The sequence below is a fragment of the Balearica regulorum genome, chromosome 18 (genome assembly GCF_011004875.1).
Source record: "Balearica regulorum gibbericeps isolate bBalReg1 chromosome 18, bBalReg1.pri, whole genome shotgun sequence".
In the NCBI taxonomy this organism is placed as follows: domain Eukaryota; kingdom Metazoa; phylum Chordata; class Aves; order Gruiformes; family Gruidae; genus Balearica; species Balearica regulorum.
Window position 1 is genome coordinate 10,925,568 of NC_046201.1, and position 25,903 is coordinate 10,951,470.

At 40.2% G+C, this 25,903-nt stretch overlaps 1 protein-coding gene across 1 annotated transcript in view; it reads left to right on the forward strand.

The window, feature by feature from the left end:
• Window positions 1-1,617: 1,617 nt before the first annotated feature.
• COX10 (cytochrome c oxidase assembly factor heme A:farnesyltransferase COX10) overlaps window positions 1,618-25,903 on the forward strand; it is a 104,434-nt gene continuing 80,148 nt past the window's right edge. The window contains exons 1-4 of the mRNA XM_075771076.1: window positions 1,618-1,751; window positions 2,324-2,448; window positions 4,040-4,364; window positions 13,218-13,342. Coding sequence (XP_075627191.1) covers window positions 1,709-1,751; window positions 2,324-2,448; window positions 4,040-4,364; window positions 13,218-13,342 — 618 coding nt within the window. The 5' untranslated portion in view covers window positions 1,618-1,708. The remainder of the gene's footprint in view (window positions 1,752-2,323; window positions 2,449-4,039; window positions 4,365-13,217; window positions 13,343-25,903) is intronic.

Sequence of the window (25,903 nt, forward strand, 5' to 3'; positions counted from 1 at the left end):
CCGTGTAACTGCTGCGTGTGTTTGCTACGTGATGTTTATTTTATTTTTGCAGGTGTAAATTTAAGTTGAGGCCAAACCGGTGGAAGTTACAAAAACCTAGAGATGCAAACAGGAATGGCAAAGTGATATATGTTCAGTGATGAGAACTCAAGTAAAACAGGATATTAATTGTAAAAAATGTGAAGCCCTAATTTCTCCCCCAGCTCCCCAAATAGAAAGAGTGGAAATAAATGCTTCGAAGTAGGATATTCTTGGTGAATTAGAGTGAGTGTTTTCATTTTATCTTCCTAATAATGATTTAAGATGACTTTTGCATGAATTTAAGCACTATAAAGAAATGAAAGCCTGGAAGGAAGATGGTTCTGAGGAAGATTTCCATGTTAAAATATTGAGAACGATTTTCAAAAGCATTTAAGTGACTTATAGCCTACATCTCCTGAACCTAAACTCTTAAGAGAAAACATTTTAAAGGTGCCTGGGGGTGCAATTATGCTTTACAGCTTGAGCAGTCCTAACCATTCCCTTCCCTTTCTGTTCAGACTCCAGCCAAGGCCCCTTCCTCCGAGCCTTGCACCAGCTTTCAACCCGTCAGACCCCGCGCAGGGTGAGTTCAAACAGTTAAACCAGCAAAACGAGCAATTTTTTTTTTCCTGGAGGTTACAAGTTGAATCAGCTTAGCAAAGGATCCAGCCACCCCCAAAAGGTGTACGAAGGAGGATGAGATGACAGCAGGGTCAGCTCTTCAGTCTGACCTCCTGCAACGCCTAACTTCACCCAAGGGGTACAGAAATCCAAACTTTCATTTTCAAAAATTACTTTAGGAACCAAATACAGATTTTATTTTTTCACCAAGCCTTTGGCTCTTTAAAGCTCAGGTCCTTTTGGAAATGAGACTCCATGTCCTCAAGTATTTAGTTTTTATTCGACCTGTCGTGGTTGTTTTACAAGTAAAATCTGTTCTCCTCACAAACTCCAGGACACTTTTTGCTGTCATGGATGCAACGTCAAGGCTGCAACTGAGACGGAGCCCAGTGATTCGGTGAGGGCAGAGCAAGCCCGGGGATGTGACGAGGGGACCACAAGCCCGGGGATGTGACGAGGGGACCACAAGCCCGGGGATGTGACGAGGGGACCACAAGCCCGGGGATGTGATGAGGGGACCACAAACCCGGGGATGTGGCGAGGGCAGGGCAGGCGGTGCCAGCAATGCAGGATGCCCCAGGCAGGGCTCTGGGCCCTTCAGCCCCAGGGAAAGGCGCCTCCAGTCTCCAGTCCGGCCCCAGCTCCCCCCTGAAAGCCTTAATCTGTTGTTATCCCCCCAAACCTGGACTCCACCGAGCGGTTCCCCCCTCGGGAGCCATTTAGAGGTGACGCTGCTCTGGCAGCTACCCACACTCGGTCACATCCCCGCCGGATTCCCGCCCCACACACAACCCAGCCGCCCAGGGGCCGTGAGGCGCTCCTCCCCCGCTGCTACAAACCCACGGGGAGCAGGAGGCGGCAGGCTCGGCCGGGGCCCAGCGGGGCCAAAGGCTCCTCACGCCGCCGCCCCACAGGCCCCAGCGCCGGCCCGGCCCCCGCCTCACCCACTGACACCCGCCCCGCCCCGCCGGAAGCGCCGACCCGGAAGGCGTTTAGAGGTCATACCGGGCAAGATGGCGGCGCCCTGGCGGTGAGGGGAGAAGGCGGCGGGAGCAGCGCCGCGGCTATGAGTGCTGCCCGCCGCTGCAGCCCGCCCCGGGCGCTGGCAGGTACCGTCGTCCGAGGGGCAGCGAGACCCCGGTGGGGCCTGGGGGTGGAGGGGGGTCGCGCCTGGTGCTCTGCGAGGCCGGTGGGGCGGGCAGGGCTGGGGCCGGGCTGACCCTGGGGCTGCTCTGTACGGTGATATACAGCGGGGTGTCCGTATATACCTGTCTGCGTGGGGATGTAGGTGCCGTGTCTCACAGGAGTGCCCTTTCGATGCGCTTGACTTTGGTGCTACTCTATGTCCGCTGCTTCCTTTCAGTGCTTCCTGTGCCGTTCGGCCGAGGTACTTTTGTCGGTAGCATGTAGAGATAGCGATTGATCAATAAACTGAAAGTGCATCTCAGGGGAGCTGAGAGATGTGGAGGAAAACCCCCAAACCGTTAGGGCAAGCCTACGCTTCAGTGCTTTCCCCTGGAGCCTGCAAACGTGTTCCTCCCCGCCGAGCTGCCCTGGTTCCCGTTAGCTGGGGGGTCGCGGCTGGCAGCAGACACTGGGCTCTGGATGAGGGGCAAGCTCGGCCGCAGGGAAGGAACTGGAATCTGATGTTCTCTTTTTTTTTTTTTCCCCCTTTAAATAGGATTATTTGTCTGGCATCTGAAGAACACTGGAATACGGCAGCTACCATGCCGGTTTGTGCATCTATGGCATGTAGCCAATGACAGATTGATTACATTTCAGTACTTTACCTTTCTCAAACGAATGGTAAGTCAGGGAGTGTAGCTATCCCATGTTTCTCATTCTTTAATTCATTTTGTCCTGCTTATCAGCCAAGCTCAGGCAATTCCAAGCGTTTCCTTTTCTGCACTGCATCAGAGTTAAGCGCTTGGCATCTAAAACATTTGGGGTTGGAGGAAACCTGGTGTAGCAAGGGCAATGCCTTGCGCTGCAGTGTGTCCTCTACTCGATGGGGGCTTTCTGTGCCTTTGAGGTGAAGTGCTGATGTTGAGAAATGTGAAATGAAATGATTTCTAAAGTTGTTATTTGTCAAAGTGCTAATAAGAAAGTCAGATCTTGGTTGGGAGTCATACAAGTGGTAGATGGAACTCACTTGTGGAGGTAGTGTGTTCTGACTGAAGAGTTAATCAGTTAATTTGAATCAAAACTGCTGAGCTCGTTAACTTAATGGGCTGCCTTCTATAGTGTGCTGTTAGCCTTGGGTATTAAAAGAGCTGTAATTATCATTCAAACCCTTGAAACTGTATCTTCTTCTTTGAACAGTTGCATAGCATGTGAGAGGATGGTAGTAAAAGAGTTGTGCCCTGTTCATTGTGCTTTGTAGCTTTATCTGTGAAATATGGATAAGATTAAATCTTACACCTAATGACTGCTTTGACTGCAAGGAGCGTGTACATCTGTTGGTATTTTTGAGCTTCAGACCTGTACGAAGGAAGAGATGGGGGTCTCGTCCCTTCTTCCCTCTTTCTGCGGGTCACCAGCACTTCTCAAATTCTTTTTGATCTATTCACATCACTCATTCAGAGTTTCCTATCTCTCTTCCTCATTATAATTATCAATGCGTACTTTAAACAATGTTTAGTTGAAAGCTCACTCTTCTTATGCCTGTCTCTTGTGCTTGAAATATGCAGAATATTTTAGGAAAGAAAATAGAAAGGTAGGAGAAGCTAAATGCTCTTTTACAGGATAAAACACAGAATAGGAAAGAGTTCTAAAAGAGAGGAAACAACTGTCTCCTAACTTTGTGTTCAGTATGTGTTCATTTGAACTGTTGAAAATTGTTATCTGGTTAATTAGCATAAAGCTTGGCATAAATAGTAACAGCCTAATGTTGAGATGGGTTTGTATCATAGGAGGTAGATTGCATTTTCTGGCATTTTTCTGATATTTTTTCATATCTTAAAGGTGTAAGAAGTTTAGTCCTTATTTTTGGAGACTGGAGTTGTTATGGGCATGCATGTGCCTCTTTATTTAGAGATTAATTGATCGGTAAATTAGACTATATTATCTGATGGTTTTGAATATGAATAGAGTTTACTCTTGAAGCTACAGAGGAGGAAGTAGTTTTATCCAGAAGTAATTCTTCAAGTTTCAGTAAAAATTACTGATGCAGATGCGAGTTGAAAAGCTGCTTTTGTAATATCTTGTCCAACTTCAGAAGCTTTTTTTGCATGTGAAATAAGTGTTTGAAATTCAGGCTAACTCAGTCATATCATCCTAGGAAGTAATTCTCCTAACAATAAGAATAATACAGCAATAATATTGATGTCGGTAATAACCTGAAATGGACATAAATATCTTCTTAATTATTCATCTTAACATTTCTCATTCTGTTTAGTATGTAACGCAATACAACAAAGACCTCAGCCAACGAGCCAAACCTAAATCAGATTCAGTGGCATTTCCTTTTCGCGAGCTTCAGCAATTGGATCAAGATAAAAAGATTATACACGAGATTAGACGAATTTCACCTGTTCATCAACCTTTGTCTGAGACATCAAGCAGAAAGGAGTTGAGAGAAATGAAGTCAGCTGCAGAAACTGACGACTCAGTCACACCAGTAAGGGCAGAATCCAAAGAAGACAGACAATGGAAAGAGATGAAGCTGCGGCTGGATGATTTGCCAGGAATTTTGGCACGCTTGTCGAAAATTAAGCTTACAGGTACTACTAGTCCTTTTTTTTCACTTTTGCGCATTTTGTTTTAAAATGGTGAGGAGGAGTTTGCATCATATCGCCAGCTGGCTTTTGGGAATCATAAGGAAGTGTTAGTACGAAAAACACAGTGAAACTGGGTTAGAAAGTGAATTTACAAGCCTTGTATCAAGTATTTAAAGTTATCTTGCTTAAGTTTACCAATGTTCTATCTTATCTACTTACCTTTCACTTTAGTAATTTAATACAAATTAATATTAAAAGTACCAACAAAAGATAATCTGAATAATTTCCTATCTTGTAAAGGAAAATGTTGGAGTGTCACTGCTTAAGTTTTCTGAAACGAGGTATAATTTACTTTTCTAGTCATTGATAGTGTTCTATCTTCAAACCACCAGTTTGTTAAGCAATTGCTTTGTACCCTAACTACATGTTCCCTTGTTCTAATAGTAATACTTTACCTATTGGCAAAGAAGTAATTTATAGTTATGCTGTATATACTTTTATGTCTAAGGAAACTCTAATGATCTGACCAAAGCTTTACAGCTTGTCTGTGTCGGGGCCAGGAACAGAAATATAATTTCCTAGGTGCCTACTGTGGTGCTCTCTCCAGTGGGTGAGGTAAATTCTTGACCATAAAACTGTTGTTCTTTGCCATAACAACTTATTATAATAAAAATCTTGAATTCAGTTTACTTTTTGAAACTTTTTGTCTTGCAGTATAAATGTTTTCATTGTTTGTTTCTCCATGGAAAAGTTGTATTCACCACATACACTGTACAATGGTCACTTAAATTTTTCTCTCTTAAAAAGCCTTACAGTTCTTAGTGTTGATGAGACATCTCATGTTTCAGACTTGACAAAATTGATCTTGTCTGTATGTCCAAATGTTCTTCCTCATTATTTTTTAAAAACCTCAAGATGTTTATTTTGGGCTGGTAACGATTTGGGTTAGTAGACTTGGGGGGATGAAAAGCATCTCTTTTGATACTTTACCATGACACTTCTGTATTAGCCTTGGTAATTTCAAATTTCGGTATATAAAACTCTTACTAGCGCATTCAGCAGTTACCAGGACTAGCGTACTTCAGATTTGCAACAGCTTTGTGGCACATACAACCTCAACGATTGCTGCCTCTTTCTTTCTGCATAATGCAGGTCTTGCCTTTTTCTCCCCCATGCTGTTCAGTTTTGGTAATATTTTGTTTCTGGTGGGCTCACTGTGGATAGATGCTATGCGAACAATTAGCTCTTCTGGCATATTTTCAATGAGGTGATTTTATTTAGGTGGCTTTTTTATGTGAACTTGACAGCTGTGCTAGTTATTGAGATAGAATTAAATTTTAAAAATCTCAATAGATCCAGAAATGAAAAGTTAAAATGCCATGATTAAGTGACCAGAGAGAGAGAAAATGAAGTGTTGTTTTAAACACTGGAAATGTATGTTCTTATGTTTGCTGATATTCCTTAGGGGTAAGCTCAGTGTTAGTACCACATCCGAGTATTCCTGATGCTCCTCAAAATGGGAGTTTCAAGAACTGCAGCAAGATGAAAGAGTGTCTTTTTCTGGAGAAAATAATTTTATGTGATACTTTTTTTGTGTGGCCTCAGTGTTGCTGTGAAACTTTTCAACAGCTTCTAGTAGACTCTCGGTTTTTTAAATGCAAAAGGCAATATTGACAGTCAAGCAAGGACTGGTCTGATTTTAAATAGTGTATTACCTGAAACCTGTAGAAGGCAAAGATTACAGAATTTCGTTCCCTTCAGGACTGTTGTTTTGCATGAGTCTGTGTTTTGAGCTGTGCTGTGCTTAGTCCAAGGTAAGGGTAGTAAGCTTTGTAACCTGTTGAGAAGGTCTAGAGATATAGAAAAAACCTTAACCTCTCCTCTTGTGTGATCTTTATGGATTTGGTGGGGAAGATGACCTGGGATGGGGAGATTTTATTGGAAGTAGAAAGTGTAAAAGAGTAAGCTGGGTGAAGAGGGGTTTGTAGGAGGGGAGTTCTGTTGTTGTCTTTATTGGTCATAGGATAGCGTAGGAGACGGGAGCAGGAAAAATAGTGGGTGTAATGTGCGGAGTGAGGAAACAATTAGCTTTTTTTCAGCTTGTGTAATCATTTAGACAAATTATGTATTCTGTAAAGAATATGGTGGTGTAGTTCTTTGATTTTACTTTTTTAAAGAAAAATAAATTCTCTGAGGTCAGTTTTTAAGTTACAAATGACACACAACTCAGTTCCTTTCACCCATGAAGTTCTGATAGATCTCATATCCTGTGTGTTATTTTTGGCGGACTCTTTATTTATACTTTTTAGAGTATGAAATAACAAAAAAACAAACTCTGCATTATGCTAAAATGGGACTTCCTTATGCCCTTTTCTTTTCCCACTGCTGAAGTAAAGAGAATGTTTGTTTGTATTCTGAACTGTAATTCACCTTTGAAAGGAAATGAGTTTAGCTATTACCATACCCTCCTGCTTCATGTAAACTGCAGCTCTTGTGTCTCTGCCATTAGAAGCTCTGCCTTACCAACAGGAAAAGATTTTTGTTTATATTCTTTTGCCATAGAAAACAATTAGGGAACTTTTAATTACTTGTCGCATAATCTACCTTTTTGTGTTCAGTTTCCGTCCTGTCCCTTCTCTGTGGTGTTCTCTGGCCGCTCTCTGAACAGCTGTGTCTTACCATCCAGGCGCTTGGAAGCTAATGCATCTGTCTGATTAAGTTTTCAGAATTATAAATGTCTTTGTTTCCAACCTCATCCTAAAGTTCATGTGTAGCTGAAAATAGGAGAGGGAGATGTGAAGGTATGGTAATAGGAGGAAATGCTAATAATTTATAAGGCAAACACATTAAGAATTTCAGGTTGTCATCTTATATTTGACTTCAGGTTTACATTTAAGTGATGTTTTCCTCAGTGATCACAGCTGAAAACTAAGATGAGCTATATGCAAAACCACAGGGAAATTAAACTTCAGTTTTTAATTTGGGGGAAGTGTGATGAAGGCATGATATGAAAAACGCTGAGTATTCTCATTAGATATCTCTCTGTGATTTGAAAAGATTTTTGCAGTGTTGCTCCTGTGGTAAAGGATATCTCGCACGTTGGTCTTTTGGTGAGGTCGACCAGCTAGATGTATAGCACCTTTTGTAGCACCTGAGAAGTGGATGTATCAACTTGGGTCAGATGTAAATTAACTGCTGGTTTCTAAACAGCTGTAGAATATTTAACCTAACTTCCAAGCACATTGAGGAAGGGTCTGTGTCTTTAGTAAATCTCCGTCTTTACTGTGCCTGGAAGAGTTGAGTCCTGACTCCAGGCTACTGTAACACGGATGTCCTTTAGAGAGTCATCCTAGAGCCCATATGTTTCAAACACTTATCTACACTTCCTTTATCCTGTGTTTTAGTATAGTAGTTAACAATTTTATTTGTCTCACAAATGTATTAATTTGTCTGAAAATTCTTTTTTTATTCACAATTGTGTATTAACTGGTTGGTTTTTTACCCAGGGATCATATGCAAAGTCACAGTCTCTCCCCCAAAGTCTTTATATTCTTTTATGGCATCTCGCTGCAAGGCGCTTTTATTTTCCCAGCTCTTAAAAGGTGTTTTAGAGTTTTGGTAGTATTTTCTTCCAAGTACATTTTAATAGTCAATCCGTTAAAGCGTGATGAGCGTAGCTTTTAGGTTCTGATTACTGAAGACTTTGTTTCAGATCTCACCAGAGTGCCTTCTGCACGTGGTATCTTGCTTTGGTTCAGAGTGTGCAGTATCCATGCAGAATGACAGGGACCTCAAAGGGACACTGCAGGAAGTCATCCATCTGTTTTTCCCAAGGCAGGATCACCTTTAGGTATATCATTCCTGACTTGATGTTGCTTTGTCCTTTCTTAAAACCAACCAGGGAATATGCAGCTTCCCTGGGCGGTCTGCAGCAGTGTGTTACTGCCCTTACTGCTGAAAAGTGTCTCTGTGTCTAACAGAAACCCTCCTTTGCTTCACTTTATGTTGCTGTTTCTCCAAACACTGAGAAATCTGGAAACTTTCTCAAAGTAAGCTTATATTTTGCTGTGTTTCTCTCATTCAGGATGCGAGGTGTTTGGTTATATCTAGCTCTTGGAGAGTTCAGTCCAGAATCCTATTAACGTTATGTAAGACTTGAGAGTAAATTACCTCTGGTTTTGTCATGGTCTATACCTTAGAGCTAAAATAGGCCAGCCTGAGGTGCTTGCATGTCTGTAAATCTGGAGTAATTAGTCATCTTTAATAGAGTCGTTCCAGGGTTTACCATGGTCAGATCAGAATCAAACCTATTGCGCTTTTTTCTTACCAAAGTGTTATGTGCATGTTACGGACAGAATCGCAAGACTGATATAATCAGTTCTCTGGGGAGGCCCATAAGTTTGTTGGATGTTTGTTTTTAAGGAAAAGATTTACATATCATTTTGATGCCATCTGATCACTAATAGCTCCTTCCACAGAAAGGGGGATGTGGACATTCTCCAATCAGGTGCCAAAATTCTTTTAAAGAGAGATTTTGAAGCATCTATGCTTTCATTTTCAAACCTCTTTTTTTTAAATATGTAAATCTTTGCACAGAGAAAACATGTTTCAGAAATTGAAACGGGAAGCTCTGGCTTGACATAAGAGGAAAAAGAAAAGTTTCTCCATGAGGACAGTCAAACTTTGGAGCAGGTTGCCCAGACATGATGTGAAATTTCTGTCCTTGGAGACGACAAAGCCCTGAGGGACCTGACCCGAATTCAGCGTTGACCCTGCTTTGAGCATGAGGTTGGACTTGATGATTGCCCGAGATCCCTTCCAATCTGAATTACTGTGTTGTTGCCAGCCGATGTTGGACAAAAACCTAGGAGTAAAGACTACCAGCTACAAAATTGTGTGTGGTTTCTGCGTCATGGGCTTACTGACCTATGTTTAAGTTTTGCAAAGTGGACACATGGGATGATTTATGAGCATTTTCAGTTTTGGAGACTAAAATTGAGTGGTTTTTCATAGAATTATTTTCTTAAAAGAGGACATATCTTGTTTATTAGGAAACAACTGGAATCTATTGGATGTATTGCTTACCTGTGAATTTGTGTCTGTGTGTTAGCGATCCTCTAGCACAAAAGTGTTCAACTGGATATCGGAAGCCTGAGATATTTGCCGCTGACTTACGGTGTGATCATGAACATGCTGCTTCATCTCTGTGTCTGTTGCGTGTTTGTAAAATGAAGATGATGGATATGCAGCTTTGCATAATGACTCTTGAGTGTTACCAAACCACTATGTAATGGAGCAACAATAACTAAATAAGGTGCCTATGTTGTGTTTGTAGGCTGAAAAAAATCTAGTAACAGCTAGTAAAAAAATCTGTTTGCTTTAATGGAGTTCCAGTATGTTTCCACTTTATTCTGGAATAATGGCGTTTATTATGGCATTTATTCTTTAAATGGCAGCTTTAATATAGCCAGAAACTTTGACAAAGATTTATTGGTATATATTGTTTAGATTATTACTAGTCTACATTTATTCTCAATTCTAAATATATTTTGTACGACTGTCAAAGTAGTTCTTATTTTGTGATTATTAAAACAGTAACTATTATTCTATCAAAGAAACAAAGCTTAATCATTGTAGCTTTCTGGCAATTTGTTTTCCATGCGACAAGGAAAACTAATGAAATAAACTACAATAGTAGTTTATTTTTTGCAAAGCATTTTAAAATTGTTCGATGGTAAAAAGAGATTATCTGCTCTGTTCGTAATATTGCACTTGGATTTTATATGATACGATGCAAAGGCTTGTTTCAAATTATTATCCCAAATTTAAGTTTGCTTTGGGAGTTTGGCCTTCTTTAGCGTACAGGTTATAATCTGCCACAAAACTTAAATATGCTTACACCCAAACAAATTGAAGTTTATAAAGGAAACATTGGTCAGATCTATAGCACTAACACCGATGCTACATTTAGCTTTCCAGAAGCCGAAGTGTGAAAACTCTGGAAGGAAAATTCCATCAGCTTTTGGAACGCTGGTTTCCTTTAAGGAGTGTAAAACATTTGTAGTAAAACAGTGAAATTGTTTCTTAAATTAAAGTAGAAATGCATTTGCTTCTGCCCTTTCGTCTGTACTGATGTATCATCAGTACAGGAGTAGAAGGGAAATCTCAAGCTGAATTGGTTTGCTTTGGCGTTCTACACTTTTATTTTGGCTTGGCTACTTTTTAATAGGAGGTAAATAAAATATGGCATAGTAATTCACATGCTATAAATGCAAATACAGGGATTTATAAAGGCAGATCACGTTACGGTGAAGCCGAAGAGGAATGTAAGGAATACTGTATGCTGTAGACTTTTTGAATGTGTTTTTATGCTAGAAACGTCATAATTCTCTCTTTCTGTCACCAGTCCATTAGCATTTTCTTTTTCATTTACGTTGAAATGGGAGACAAATGTCCCCTGTTAATTTTTGTTAAAGCTAAAGATGTTTGAAAGACTGAAAATTAGGTTTAGGCTGAGATCATAAGTTTAAATCTGGGCTTCTTTTTGAAGAGCACATATAATGCCACCTCTCATCAACAAATCTTGAAAGGATCAATTCCATCTATTATGCAATAAGGTGAAGTTAATTTGGCCCCTAAAGCACTAAACTAACAGGGATTAAAAAACAAACAGAGTCAATGACCTCATTCCCTTGATGTGATCTCAATTAAATATACTTTTCCTCCATGAGGAAAGGAAAAGAGTAAATTATTGCTTCCAAAGTAAAAGAAAATAAACTTCCCAATCCAAAGGGAACGTTTTCGTATTTACTCTTAACGTGTTGCATTTGAATTGCTGGGCGATGAGACAAGTCGGGAATGCCTTGTGCTCAGAGCGCTGCCCCAACAACTAAAAATACCTGTTTCAGTGGGATAAGCGAGAGGATGTACTACAGCCTTTTTTAATGAGATCCTGATAAGTCACGCTGAAATGACTGACTGAAATTAATCTGGAGAAATCAATGGGGACTTTAATTAGTGCTGTAGCTGTACAGTATTAGAATTTCTTTGAGGTCAGTGTAATGGTAATGTTACACTGACTGTTTGCCAATCTGCTCCACCTTTCTTCTTCGGTAAGTGAGTTGGTGTTTTCCCATAATAAATTGGTGGAAAGTGCTCTCTAAGATAAGTTTTAATTAAATTCTTGTCTAGAAGTGAACGTGTAATTTATTATGCAAAAAAATGAATGTAATCACTCTCAGAAATGCAAACGCCACTGTTTTGCCATCATCTTTTCTGTGTGTTTAACTCCATCAGTTGTAAAGCAAGGCATTTCATATTTTCTTGTGAAAAGAAGGATCCAAGAGTTTTGAAACTAAGATGCTGTGGTATTTATGTAATAAATGAGGTCCAGTCTTTCAGAAGTGATCAGTACCTTCATGTCTGTTAGTTTGTCTGATGGGGTTACAGAATCTGTGGTTATTTCACAGCTCCTCAGAGGAATAAGGCTGCATCGTAGACTCATTGTATTTTAGAAGTAGCTGAAGGGGCTGCAGCGAGAGCCAGGTACTGTCCTGGGGAATCAAAGCCCGAGGACTTGGCGTCGGGCAGAGCACCTGACGCAGCGCACTCACATCCTGTGAATCCATAACAGGGCTAAGTAATTCAAGTTTCTAGTCATAATATTCAGCTATCAATAGATTTTAGTACTTAGAGGAAAGTTTTGATGAGCAGCAAGTTTTCTTCGCTGTCTTTTTAGAATTAAATCCTAAGGTTCTTAGGCACAGTTCTTAAAATTAGCACTTTGCATGTGCATCCTTGCTGGCAGGTCTCTGCCATGACATTTAGTTTTTCATCTCAAGTAACACTGCTTAGTAGATAATCCAGATATTTTCAGTCAGCAAAAGTTATTTATTTGTCATTTAACTTCAGACAAACAGGAGATTTTGTAGGAATCAGGGAGATAAGAACATTTGGATTCTTTGATTTGAGCTAGCTGAGATCTGGAACATGTAATTACATGCAAAATATTATTTAAATACTTTCTGTTCAATAGCTATTAATTGTAGAATGTGAGGTTCAAGGTCATGAGCAAGATATTCTGTAAATGTGCTGACTTTTATAGTATAAGAAATTTTTCAGGTGTTATTTCTTGCCAAAAGTGAGGTTCATAAGACCCGTTATTTGGGTAATTACAAAATTATTTGCAGTTCTGTACTAAAGTTATAATTTTGGATGACAAAATGGATTTTCACTAATACGCTCAAATTTTGAGGCCTTTGACTGTTGCTAGGTCCATGTGATGATGTGATTATACCTTCTGCCTGAAGTGAGCCTGTCAAATGGGACCAGTGGGAGCAAATACTTGCACAGTGAAGTTACCAGCTTCGCCAGCTGTAGCCTATGTGTCCTCAATTTCTTTGACTTTCTGCACTGCTTAGGTTCCTGCAATAATTTGATACAATGCGTATTTCTCAATTTGAGATTTTTCTTACTGTTTTTCTTCCGTATTAGACTTTGCAATGGCGTGTGAGTTACTGGAACTAATGCCTCCCCTGTACATGTTGCGTGAGGCAGTCTGATCCAGTAGCAAATTCATGAAATAGGGAATACAGAGACGTAACTTTTATTCTTACCTCTTCTACTAATGTGCTGATGCTTCTGGCTTTCTCTGACAGTTGTCTTTCTCATCTTTGCCTTCTTTATGTAGAGTATTAATTGTACGCAGTTCCTGGAGCTACTCTGATCCATAAAAAGAGTAAAAAGTTAATCTGCACAAGGATTCTTACAGGATTTGAAACCTGTAATTCTAGTGGTATGTAGAAAGGAGACGGTTTCTTGTTGATGCCTTGAACTGTACTCTCACTTGTGTTGCAGCTCTGGTTGTAAGCACCACATCTGCTGGCTTTGCCATGGCCCCAGTCCCTTTTGACCTGACCTGTTTCCTGCTCGCCTCCCTTGGAACTGGGCTGGCGTCCTGTGCTGCCAACTCCATCAATCAGGTCAGTCAATCTCTTCATACGTACCGCAAACTCGGGTTGTCCTGGCTTCTGAAATGCTGCCAAGGAGTGTAAATGGATGGCTGGAGGGGCTATGCCGTCAGCTGCCACGTGAGCTCTGAGCTGCTAAAACTGACACCGCAAAAGGAGGATATGTCTGAGAATTAAAGTAGTTGCTAGGCACAGTGTGTTTATTCAGAATGGAGTTGATGAGCTTTTAAGCCTCCCAATAATAATGTTTATCTTGATAATACCAACTCTGGGTCACTGCAAATTACATAGGAAGAACTGTGTAATTGGAGTGTAAGAATAGCCATTGGGGCTCCAGCCTTACCAGCCTGGTTCCTTGGCTGCGTTACTGTATGACCTTGTCGGATCTGTTTAAAGCGTGGCTCAGAGCACCTTTCTAAACATCTACAGTGGGACTGCTGGGGTCTGTGTGCTTCTGTTCAGGCTGGTATCCGGGAATCTATAAAACATACTGTAAGTCTCTGTCATGTGGTAGCTGTTTTGTGCCGGAGATGTTCCTGGTGCCTGAATTTGAGCTTCCTTGCATGTGTGAACATGCCCGTGGAGCTTGATGCTGATCTCTCGGCTCTCTTGCAATCCAGCTGTGAAGCAAAGTTGCTGTTAGGCTCTCCTTTGGAACATAGGAAGAGCCTAACTAGTGAACAGGTAACAATACTTGTGGTGTTGAACAGAGTTACAAAGCATAGTAGTTGTAAATTGGCCTGGAAAAAGAAGTGACAGTAGTGGTGCCACCTTTGGTAGCACTATATGGTTTCAGCAATTGCTTGGGAGATGGGGGGCTGAGTCCTGGGACCCCGCTGATGGAACAGGACATGGAGGTTTCCTGTGATCAACGTCCTGGAGTCATCTTGATTGAGTTGGGATCTTTGATGTTTACACCTCAGTTGTAGGTACCCGATGTGTTTTTTGAGATTGCACCCGTAAGCATGTGTCTTGCTCAGACTGAAGTGTGTGTTTTACTGTTTGTTTTCACTGAGCCTACAATTGGGGTAGGCAGCTAACTTTGTTTTCCCTGCACAATAGGAAGGATGCTGCATGATTTTTAGTTGCTTGGAAATATTTAGGTAGCCTACTTAACTTGAAAACACTTAGGGAGCCTTGAAAAATAATTTTAAGAAAGTCATGCTGTTTTCTGAAGTATACGTTTGGTTATTGTGTACATTTTTTTCACATAAAATCAGGGTAGAAAAGCTGTTATAACTAAGGTCAAGCTTTCTTAGTTTTGATACTTTTTGAGGTACGCTTTTTTCCCTCCCTTTTTTCCTTTACTATGGGTTGTTTTTTTATATTACAAATTCATTTTGTGACTTACCAGTCCTTTGAAATGTTTACTGTGATATTTACTTTCACCTTTGATGTGGATACTACTGGACTAAGAGGAGAATTAATTATTTCTTCTTTAGAGACTCCTGTGCAACTTCTCTTTCTTGTGATTTCGATAGATCGTTCTAGAGACGATATTCACGCACAAGTAACTGGTTTTCTTTGTCTTCAGCTTCCACGTATTGCTCAGTGTTGTATTTCGTCTCAAAAGTAGCCGCTTTTTAAATGCTTGGAAGCCACTTTTTGAAATCTGGAGATACTTGGGAGTGCCATAACTTCAAGTTTGACACTTCTGAGGCTTGCTGGGATGGGAAAAGAAAGTTAGGAGTGCAATAACTTTGTGCTTGGGCTTATAATTCACTATTTACTCACTCCTATCTCACCATAGGAAGAGCTGTTAATATGCCCTTAAATAGAGAAGCTTACTCCAGCCTCACACAGTGTAAAACAGTCTTTCACAATCGCAGCTGAATGCTTTAAGTTTGTACACTCGCTCATGTTGAGCCTGTGTATACAGACCTTGAGGGCAACTACTCCTGCTAGGGAAAATAAAGCAGCCAAGTAGGTAATGAAGCAAAAGAAAAGAGCTGCGGCCTGTGACCTTGTTTATCAATGGATCCTTTCAGGCAACGAGTGTCCCTTTCCCGGTGTTGCTGGTGGTGTTGTGTCTGAATTGGCTGGGAATTTAATTTTCGATAAATACTGTAGGCTTGGATATCCGTCTCGACCTTTGGGAAAGGAGCACATTTGACTTGGAACTTCCTTTATTGCTACTTTGCTCTGTCCATTGCTCCCCATACGCATCCTCTTCTCTGGCAGCTCATGACTCATGTTTCCCTTGTTGCTCCGTGCTATCCCTTAAGGACTTTTTATATGATAACCGTCTTTCCGCTTCCCATATCGCTATAAATCTGTACATCTTTAAGGGCAACTCGTCTTTCCCACCCCTCATTTCCCTGCTAAATCTGTGTTCACGATTTACAGTCCTCAAATATGTCATGGGAAGGTAAAGTGTTGATTGTGTAAGATTCTTCCCTGTGATTTAGGACAGGATGTGAGGAGCCTGGTCCTGTGAAAATGTAATAGAGGTTCCATAATATCGGTGGAAGTATTGATACAGACTTTTAACTGTTCAAATTCTGTGGTTTGGGTTGTTTTTCCTTCTCTCGACCACTTCATTTTAGCAATCCGGTAAGAGCTGAGGCCAGTTTACCCCCACTGAATTAAGCTGAATTAACTATGTAAATTGGATTAACTACTGGGGAGCCAGGACTATGCTAAGTAACACGCAGAGACCAAGAAGTCCTGTTTTGTTTCTTTATGAATTTAGTCTAAAATAATCTTTTAATTATCACTTGCTCTCCTAATTTCAGATGGCTGCATGTCATACTTTAAACAATTTTTTCCTAACCGCGTGAGCTAGAAAGTTACAAAAATTGGCCAGAGTGGAGGTTCTTGCCTAACTTTCACTGTCCTTAACAAGAAAGCAATAATAAAAAAATGGTGAGAGTTGCCAACATTGTGTTTTTCCATTGTTTATAGAAGTACAATCTGGATATTCATCAACCATAGACATATATTTACAAACAAGTTTTACAACCCATAAATTCTGTATTCTAGCTGTTCTTTCTGATGCAAGTAGAAATAATGTGGGTTTATAACAATTCTGTGAAATTGGATAATTATTTTTAACAAGCTTTTATTTTTTCTGTGCGAAATGACAGTGGAAAAAATTGTGTTTGAAAATGTCCTGGAAAATACAGACAAAAAGTACTTGAGCATGGGCTTGTGTTAGAGGGAACCGTGGTGCCTGTTCTACAGCAAGGTCATTCTAGAAACATTTGTGTAGAAAATGTCAAGTAAAGTATCTTGGAATAATTTATGTTAGACAGTAGTTTCAGAGAAACAGAATCTCTCGTGTTGGTGGAAAATGTTATGAATTCTGGGGATCAGGATAAATATTGGAGGGTCCTTGGGTTTTCCTGTAGAGTGTTGGGTCTGGGGGCTATAAGGGAGTAAACTCCTGCTGAAAGGTGCCAAAGAAAAGATAGTGTTTTATTTCTCTTGTCCTCTACCAGCAGTTCTGCCTCTGCCTCACTCCTTCGTATCACAACACTTCGGAGTTGTACTTCGCACCTAATCTAGCATTTTAGTGGCACGCTAATCTAGCGGTCCCTGGTTCTCTTCCACATCACGCAACACTGTGTAACGGCCTTCGGCCCTTTGGTATTGTACTACAACATGTCACCGCTTTTCAGTCCCACCTGCTAAAACTGCTTTCCTCTTTTTTTTTCCTTCTCTTTTTCTAATGGTGCTCTTCCTTTTTTCCATCGTTGAAGTAGCTTAAAATTATTGTGGACAGGTGTTCTTTATTGGTGTTCTATCTTTTCAAAATAATCAATATTTTACAGTGGTTTTTAATTAAGTCACTTAATGCATTTACCAAGGAATAGACCGAGCCACGTTTTTACTGTAACATTACTAAGCTAGCCAAAACCACCGGAAAAATCTCATTATAAGAGATCAGTCTTATTGCAGTTCTGGTAGGGAAATGGAAATATGTTCTGGGGTTTCATCTTATAAACGCTGCATGTTAATCTTGAATAAAACAAATAATTATTCCTAGCATATTGCTTTTTGACACTGTCCGCTTTCCTGACACTTTCGGTCTTGTACTTTGGTATGGATACACAGAAGGTATTTTGTTGTTCCTTACAAGTGGAAAAAAAAAATACTGAAAACAATGTTTTCTGATCGGTGAAGACCAATTTTGTAAGTTATTTTTTCCCGTACTATATTCGTGCTGTCATAGAAATGGAATGGGAGACAATGATATTAAGTTGATAATCTTGCTTTTTTGTAGTTCTGATTTTTGATGATTTTTTGAAAGCTGACTCCAGTTTCAAGGAGTAGAGTCTTACATTTATATTATGGAGAAAACATGTCATTTTTGAGACTTCTAAGATACTAGCCTCTGATTTATGGAGAAGGAGATAAAACATGAAGAGATGTTTACAACACAATACACGGCATTAAAATGTTAAAGGAATCACATGCACGTTTTATATGCCAAGTACATTCTTCTGTAACTGCAGCACGGTTAAAAAGTAGGAGCGAGCTATAAAGATGAAAGCAGGATGTTTAAAATGGGTTGAATTTAGTAACAGAGAGATAAAATGATGTGGTTGGATTTGACTGATGGTACCTTGAAAAGGAAGTAGACTGGCCTGAATATCTTAGCTGAAGTTAGAGAGCTGAAAATAAGAAATACAGTAAATAGTGACCCAGCATGAGAGAACAAATGTAAGAGCAGTTAACATCCCCGTCCCTTCAGGGTCTGATCTGATACCTGCATTTTGCTCTTAATGTCATCATCTCTTGACAGCGATGATCCCTTAGATGTGTAGCTGTAATGGGTGGGAAGGATGGGTTTGGTCTTAAAATAATGGAGTGGAATTCAGGATCTGAGGTCAGTTGCCAGTCCGCAGACCCTGTGTGTGTTTTGTGGGGGCTTTTTTTGTTTGGTTTTGGTGGGGTTTTTTTTTATTAAGACAAACTGTGATGGTCATTTGGATACTGCTGTGATGGGCACCAGGCTAAATAAAGTCAAAATAGAGCAGCCTCTCCTCCAGTTTTTAATCCACTGACTATCTCTACGCTGCCAGGAGGATAGCTGTAGTCTTTACTTTTTATCATATTTTGTTGTTCTGTAATGACTTGATTAACCAGTACTCACAAAACAACTTTAAAAATGCTAAAAAAAGTAATAAGCCTACTCAAATAAGCAAATATTGCCCCATCTTCCAAAGAAAGATCAACTGGAGCTTACAAGTACAGTAACACTTTGAAATTTTCATCGTGCCTCCGTTGCCTGTAGACGAAGCTGTGCTTCGCAGTGCTGATGGTCTGAAGCCAACGTTTTTACAGTTTGTTTTTGCAAATGGGGGTTAATCAGCAATGCTTGGACTCCAGGGAGTAAAATGGGCAAATTGGTCCAATTCAGATAAACAGTTCATACCATGATGGCCAAGCAACTGCATCATCAGTTGGAGTCATGCTAATGTGCTTGTATTCCTGCACTCAGTCATGACGACTTGATGTTCGTTGTATATTTGTAGTTTTCTGAACTACCTGATGTTTAAGGTCATGTAACAAGATGAAAGGAGTAGGAAAAAGTAAGTTTGAGGCATTTTTTTTTTTTAATTTTGAAGTAAATGTTATGAAAGAATACGTGGTGCTGATTGTCAGAAGTCTAACACCTTGTGTTCCTCTCTCAAGATATATTGGGTGTAACTGTTTTAGCTTGCTGGGTCAGTAAAAATTGTAATTCATTTTTCAAGGACGGGGAGAGAAAACCCCAGGAGGAATTGGTTCTTGTGCACACATGCATCATTGGGAGGAGGAGGGTGGTTGGGAGGTGTGCCACCAGCTTCCGTGGCGGAGCGGAGTCTTCTCCTTATCAATTTAGCTTTTATGTGAACGAGATGCAGCATCTGAAATAGTTTTTAAGTATTAACTCAACCCTTCTTTCCCCTGTTGCCTGCTGCCCCATCAAACATCTTTTGTGAGTGAGAAGGAACCTGGGAGGTTTGTATGTGGTTGGGTCCCACCGATCTTGTGAGCACGGGGTGGGGTTTTTTTCTTGTATCTTCTTTTGTTTCTTCAAGTATTATAAATATTTATAAAAATGGTTCACATTGGACTATTAGACCCCAAGTAAACTGTTTGCTTTCTGTGGCTGTGAAAAATAATGTAAAGGGATGTGACATGAGTAGTTGTGTTCCTTTCAGAGAGCGCTGCTGTGGTTTCTGAGCAAATCTATAGAGAAATCTGTTATAAGGATTGAAGCAAAAAAAAAAAAAAATAAAACAAGGGTTAAACTAATGTGCAGAAAGTGATGGTTGGTGATAGATACTTGGATTATTGAAGAAGTGGAAAAGAAAAATAGTGGGAATCTGGCAGCCCCTCAAATCTCTTTCTATTTCCAGTGAAGAAATTCAACACAAAAGAGAGAGGCAATAGTTCTTATATTCCCCCAAACCAAGTGTGTTTTTGGTGTTATCTCATCATCCCTAAACTTTTACTACCAAGTACGTGTTTTATTGAACGTCTGAAGGCATGTAGTGGGAACTTTTTTATTCTGACACTAATGATACAATTTGCTCTTGTTCAGACCCAAGTTGAAGGAGATGACCTCTGTCAGATCATCCAGGCCACCTCCGCTTGATGCAGGAAGTTTTTTCCCAAGTAATCTCCTTAAAGTTCTGACCTGTCCACTTTTTGATAGCTCTGAATTTCTTTTTTTTTTTTTTTTCTTCTTCCCTTAGCAGATTACTGCACTGCCTTGTTTGAATGAGAGAACTTGTTTTAAATGCCAACAAGATTTGTTCCATACAGCATATTTGAAAAATTAGATAGTTGAGTGATTAAAGTGGTTTAGAAAGACCCTAAAATGATTTTCCAAGGATTTGAGTTTCTAAATCAAAATATTTTATGCCTAGCTAGCAGCACCTTTCCGTGCCTGCGTGCACCCTGGCTGAGCCCACGGGCAGGCGCTTTCCCTTTTTCGGCTGGAAACGGCGGACGAGTCCATCAGCCTGCACTCCCGGTTCTTCGTTCAAGATTAACACCTGATGCATCTCTGTCTGGCTCTGAAGTCCCCTTTGTTTTGGCTGAGCAGATTGCCTGCAGCGGGCGGCCTTGCCTTTCATCTGCCCCCCCCAGCGATCAAAAGATTGTCAGGAGTGGTTATTAAAACCTGGTGTTTAACTCTGGAGGACAGGACTGTCAGTGTTGGAGGCAGCCTGTGATGTAATTTACAGTATATAATAAATATAAGAGAAGTGCAACACTGGAAGTCTATCTTGTGCTCTAAAGTGTGCTGATATATGCTGCTTTGATATTTTAACTGCTAGGCAACCTTCATTAGTGGTCATTGAGGATCATAACTTATGGCTCTGTTAGATGATTCATAATTGCAACAGTTAGATCAAGTTAGCGTGTAGGAATCCTGGATATCGAGGAGGAATGGCTCGGCTTGTGAAGATGTATTTCATGAGCAGTGAAAATGATGAGCACTAATGAGAAGCAACCTCTGCAGGACCGATAAATTTTAAATGCAGAGATTATCTTTGCAAAGCATAAATTATTTGACCTACAAGTGAAACTTGATAAAGGATCTTGGAAAAATGTTATAAATTAATGCATACCATTGTTGGAAGAAAGTCTTTTCCCTCGTATCCATATTGTGTGAGTATTGTACATGAAGAGTCTTCGAAAGGAAGTGGATGGCTTCCCATAGCCCAAGAGGGACTCACCCCAGTCACTGAAGTGTGATGTTCAACAAAGACAATGGAAATAAATAAAACAGCATCTTTTTTTTTTTACTACTTTGCCTCCCTCTGTGGCATTCATTATTAACATGAAGCTTCAGATTTTAGAGGAGATTAAATCAAAAAGTTTTAATTTGATCCTTTCTCTTTAAGTCACATTTTGTATATATTGAAATCCAACAAAAAACCATGAAGAGTGGATAAAAAGTTGTATTTAATGCTGTGCCCCTTTTTTTATGGATCATCAGGCTTCTTGATGACATAAAGACTTTTTTTTTCTGTACATGCAGAAAATAAGTATATCCCATTGCTCGTTATTTAGTTAACAGGGTAATCAGTATAAGTATTGGGTGCACGCTCTCTGTCCCTGCTTGCATTTGGTGATGAGCACCTTGTGTCCTAAATGAACACCAGGAAGTGGGTAGGATGGTAACGGGGATTTTATGGAGAAGATGGGGCTGCAGCCTCCTCCGCGCTGCCAGGACAGTGCAGGGGAAACAGCCCTGCGGTCCTGTGTTCTCCGTCTCCCCAGCTGAAACTGTCCTTTCATCCGCGTAGGCTTTGGTGATAGATACGGTCTGAGAGTGAATACAGAGAAAATTCCTGTTGTTATTCTGAAATATCAGTCTGACGGACAGGAACTTTTGGGTGGTAACTGCAGAAACCGCTTAACTTCTGTGCGTACGTGAATCCTCAAGACGATGCATTTTGATGCTACAGGAAGTTTTGTCTCATTAGCATTGCACTGAAAGGTTCTCTGGAAATACTGAGGACAAGGGAGGAAGGAGGGAAAGAAAGAAAGAAAGAATTTAGCAAATGATTAATTGTCAGGAATACTTCAGTAGTGTGGGGTTCCCTTTAGATCCAATGCCAGATTTCCCCTGGAAACCCAGATCACAGGCAGAACAAAGGGATTTCAAAGGACTGAGATGATGGAATGTGGAGAGAGCACTAGACAAAAGGGAAAACCTAGTACTTAATAAGATTTATCTGGCCTTTTGATCCATAGGGGTATTGCCTTTCTAAGCTTAGAAAAGGAAAAATGAAAATAACTAGTCGATACTGGTTTTGTCATTCTTTAAATACATGTTTTGACATTTTCCAAATACCTGAGAATTTCTTCAGCAATGCAAGTATTAAATTTTAACCTTATTAGATAATTAGTGAAATGTCATTTTCTTTTTGTTGCTTACATGGTGTTATATTCAGCCTGTTTATTGCCTCGAGTTAGACTCCTGACAGTTTCAAAACCAGCAATCCGGTACCTCGTGTACTGTGCTGTACAAAAAATAAGGAGTATGTGGTGAAGTATGACTCGCAAGGGTTAAGGAAAATTATTTCCTGGTTCCCTGAAACAGCCTACCAATACCATTTCTTTTGGGAATAGCTCATTGAAACACAAACCCGGAGCATTCTAGCAATCCCTTTCCTTTGGAATTATTTTAGGCTTTTCTCTTCAAATTTCTGTTGTTAAAAAATACTACATAAATGCCGTGAGTGTTCAGATTCTGCTTTGTCTTCATGATGTTGGATAGGATTTACGTGCAGTAAAATGGAGTAAAAGTCCTCTTTAATTTTGCATGACTGTCGTTTCTGGTAATACAAAGTTTTACCCTGCTTTTGTTACACGCTCCAGTTATTGACGACTGTGGCCATGAAGAGCAGACCTAGCTAGCAGAGTGCTCATCGTGCTGTGCAAGTAGCATTGGCAAAGGCAAGTAGGGTTGGAGTAAGCACTCTTAATGCTCCCGTTTGTATGGGCTGCAAGATGTTAATTTACTTTATACGGCTTTTGACTTTTTTTTTCCAAAGCTGCAAGATTTTACAGTAAAGCCTAGTGCAAAGTTGATTCTGCTGACCTGATCTGCTGGAGCTCAGTGGTGGGGTTTGGGCAGGCAGATGTCCCAAGAGAATCATTTCTTTCTCTGTTGTAGCTGAGTAGGGAAAAAAAAGAAGAGATACCTCGAGGTTATGAGGAAAGGGATGAGGAGAGTCTTGGCATACCTTGTCCTAGGAAGGAGTGACGGATGAATTTCAGTGTTCCCCACTGACAATGGAAAGGTCTTTCTTGCGCAGTTGCTAGGACTGCTGTGATTGTGAGGTTGAAGAGATGCACTATTTAATTAACAGTGAAACTCTGATTTTCTTAGGGACTTTTCATGTGGGGAATCTCAGAGTAACTGTATTTCAGGTTTCAGTAGGGGTCTGATGTAAACAGATGCATATGTAGCACGTATTTGGGGGAATGTCTCTGCAGTAACTAATACTAGAAAGTCTGATAGTGTAGTGTGAAGTGCTTAATTATTACAACTCTTCTTTCCTTGGTCGCGTTGATCCTTTTTTGTTACTTTATATAGAATTTAACTGTCCTGGTAGTTTGGCACAGATATCTCAGTGACATAATTCTTTTGATTTTTTCCTTCAAACTCCATAAGTAGTTTGTTGGAAAAGCAATTCTGGGATTGTCAGGGTAGCAGGTCACTGAGAGTGTGATAAAGTGCTCTCTGACAGAAGTGATGCACCAATAGTTGTGTTTGGTTCCATTTTTGAAAACTCCCTGTCATTTGTAATAAGTAGTCAGCTGCTCCTGTGTCAGTGCTATGGCATTTAAACATTGCATTTTTGAAGGCACTGTAAATGGTCTTTGAAGTAGAGGCTGTGGATCACAGCAGATAAAAGTTACAGAGAATCCTTCCCTTTGTATCTATGGTGGTAGCACGGAATGTTATTATTTAATATCCGTATTGCAATAGTGTCTTGAGAGTCTGGTGACTTTCCAGCATAAGAAGGTAATGATGTGTGTCCTGCAGTGTTTGCAATCTGGGGAGTTACAGAGTGTGAAAGTATGTGGGTTTATCTTTAAAAACCAGCACACTTCTGAGTTGCATACTTTAGTTTTTCAAGGGAGCATAGAGGGAAGATTGAAAAGTGAGTTGATTAGTCTGTAGAAATCAAAGAAGGTCGTTATTGTCATGAGAGATGTAGTCTTGAGTGGAAACAAGCTGAATTAAACATGTAAAAACTCAAGAACCATCCATCTTCTTTCTGGACGTGACTTAACTGAACCATGGAAGTGCTGGAGGAAGTGTTAAGAGTTGTCAAAGCTCCTGTTTGTTGGTAAGGCTACTTACTAGTGTCAGCCTAGAGTTTACTAAAAATCAACACACGTCACATCCTAGAAGAAACAAGAAAGCCATTGAGAGTTGACTTATGCTGATTAAAATTCTTACTCATAAAATGCTTTTTAAATTTTCCCTGTATTTCTGCTCACGAATTGGGTCGGATGTTGCTCTAGGCGCTAGTGAGGTATGTTGCTTGACTCTTGGAAGCGTGCCTGCTCTATGCAAGAGGTTTCCCATGCGTGATCTGCCTAATCTGTGGTAGGATGAGCACACGTGGCATGTCTGATACTGATGTTACCAACTCTTGGTGCATTTGTCAGTTGTCCTAAAAACATCTCTTCTACCCACAGTTGCTGATGGTTGGAATTTTTGTTTTAAAATTTGGCATGCTTTAAGTAGATGGGCATCTGATACATTCCTTGGGAAGGTGTAGAATATAGAATCATAGAGTCATTGAATCATTTTGGTTGGAAAAGACCTGTAAGATCATCAAGTCCAACTGTTAACCTAGCACTGCCAAGTCCACCACTAACAATTCCTTGGATTCTGTTGGGAAACGGCCGTCCAAATTGCACCAAAAATCCAGCAGTATCCCCAGTGGGATTATAACACTGGTATGAATAGAAAGCTGTGGTAAATTCTTTTAAAAAATTTTTATTTGTAGTGTCGAATAGCCATTTACCACTAAGTGACTTTTTAAGAGGATTCTAAGCGTAAGCTGTTTAATGAACGAGTAAACCACAGCTCTGGGCAGTAATCCATTTCTTCTGGGTTTTATGAGATCTGTATGGAAACTGAAGGAGGAGGTTAGTTTTCAATACCAAAATCATTAGGTGCATCATCCAGATTAAAAAGCACAAGGCATGTTGGAAGTATCATTAAACTAGGACAAGAAATAAAATGGGACTTGTGCGTGGAAATGTAAGAGTTGTGGCAGCTTAATAATATAAGCTTTGACTTTAAACCAAAGATGTTTGCAAATCTCCAAGGTTTGGTATTCTCAGGTCACTAAAGGCTAACTCCGTCTGGATCTGTATAGATTATGTAAATTTTTGAAGTAAACCAGACTTCCAGAAGATGAAAATCTCTCCCTATAATCCTCCTTTTAAGACTTGTTTCTTATTACCGTTGCGATTTATGTTGATGCTCCTAACAGAGACATGACAATCCGTTTTAACTTCAGAGAGTATCATAAAGGTGATGGCATTTGAAAGCAGGCTGAATAGTTCAGCCTTAAACTCATTTTTATGTTCTGAAATCAGATACTTTTAGAAATAATAGTCTTTTACAAGACGCATTAAGACTTAGAATGCCTTGTATTTATTAAAGGCCAATAAAAGCAAAATATTATCTTTGAAGGGCATCCTTTATAAAAATGTTTATCTGAGATGGTCTTAGCAAGGGAACTGAATTGGAAATAGAAAACAAAGTTGCAGTGAAGGGGAGGACTCTGCCATGTTTAACTTGCTGTTTGTGCTGGTTACAGCCCGGTTCCTAAAGCCTTTCTGTCGTCGTCTTCAGCAGCTTCCCGACAGCAGGAGCGTGCGGGGCAGAGACAGCCCCTGGTTCCTCCAGGCTGACTCTGCTCCACTGAGTTTTTTCTCACTCCGAGGAAAGTTCCCGTGAGTTTGTGGATAAGTAGCAGAGCAGTGTCTGGAACGGACAAATGCAGAATATCGTCTGGCAGAGTTTCAACCTTAATGGGTAACCATTGAACTGCGATCTGTGTGTTGGGTTCACATTCTCCATCCTTGATT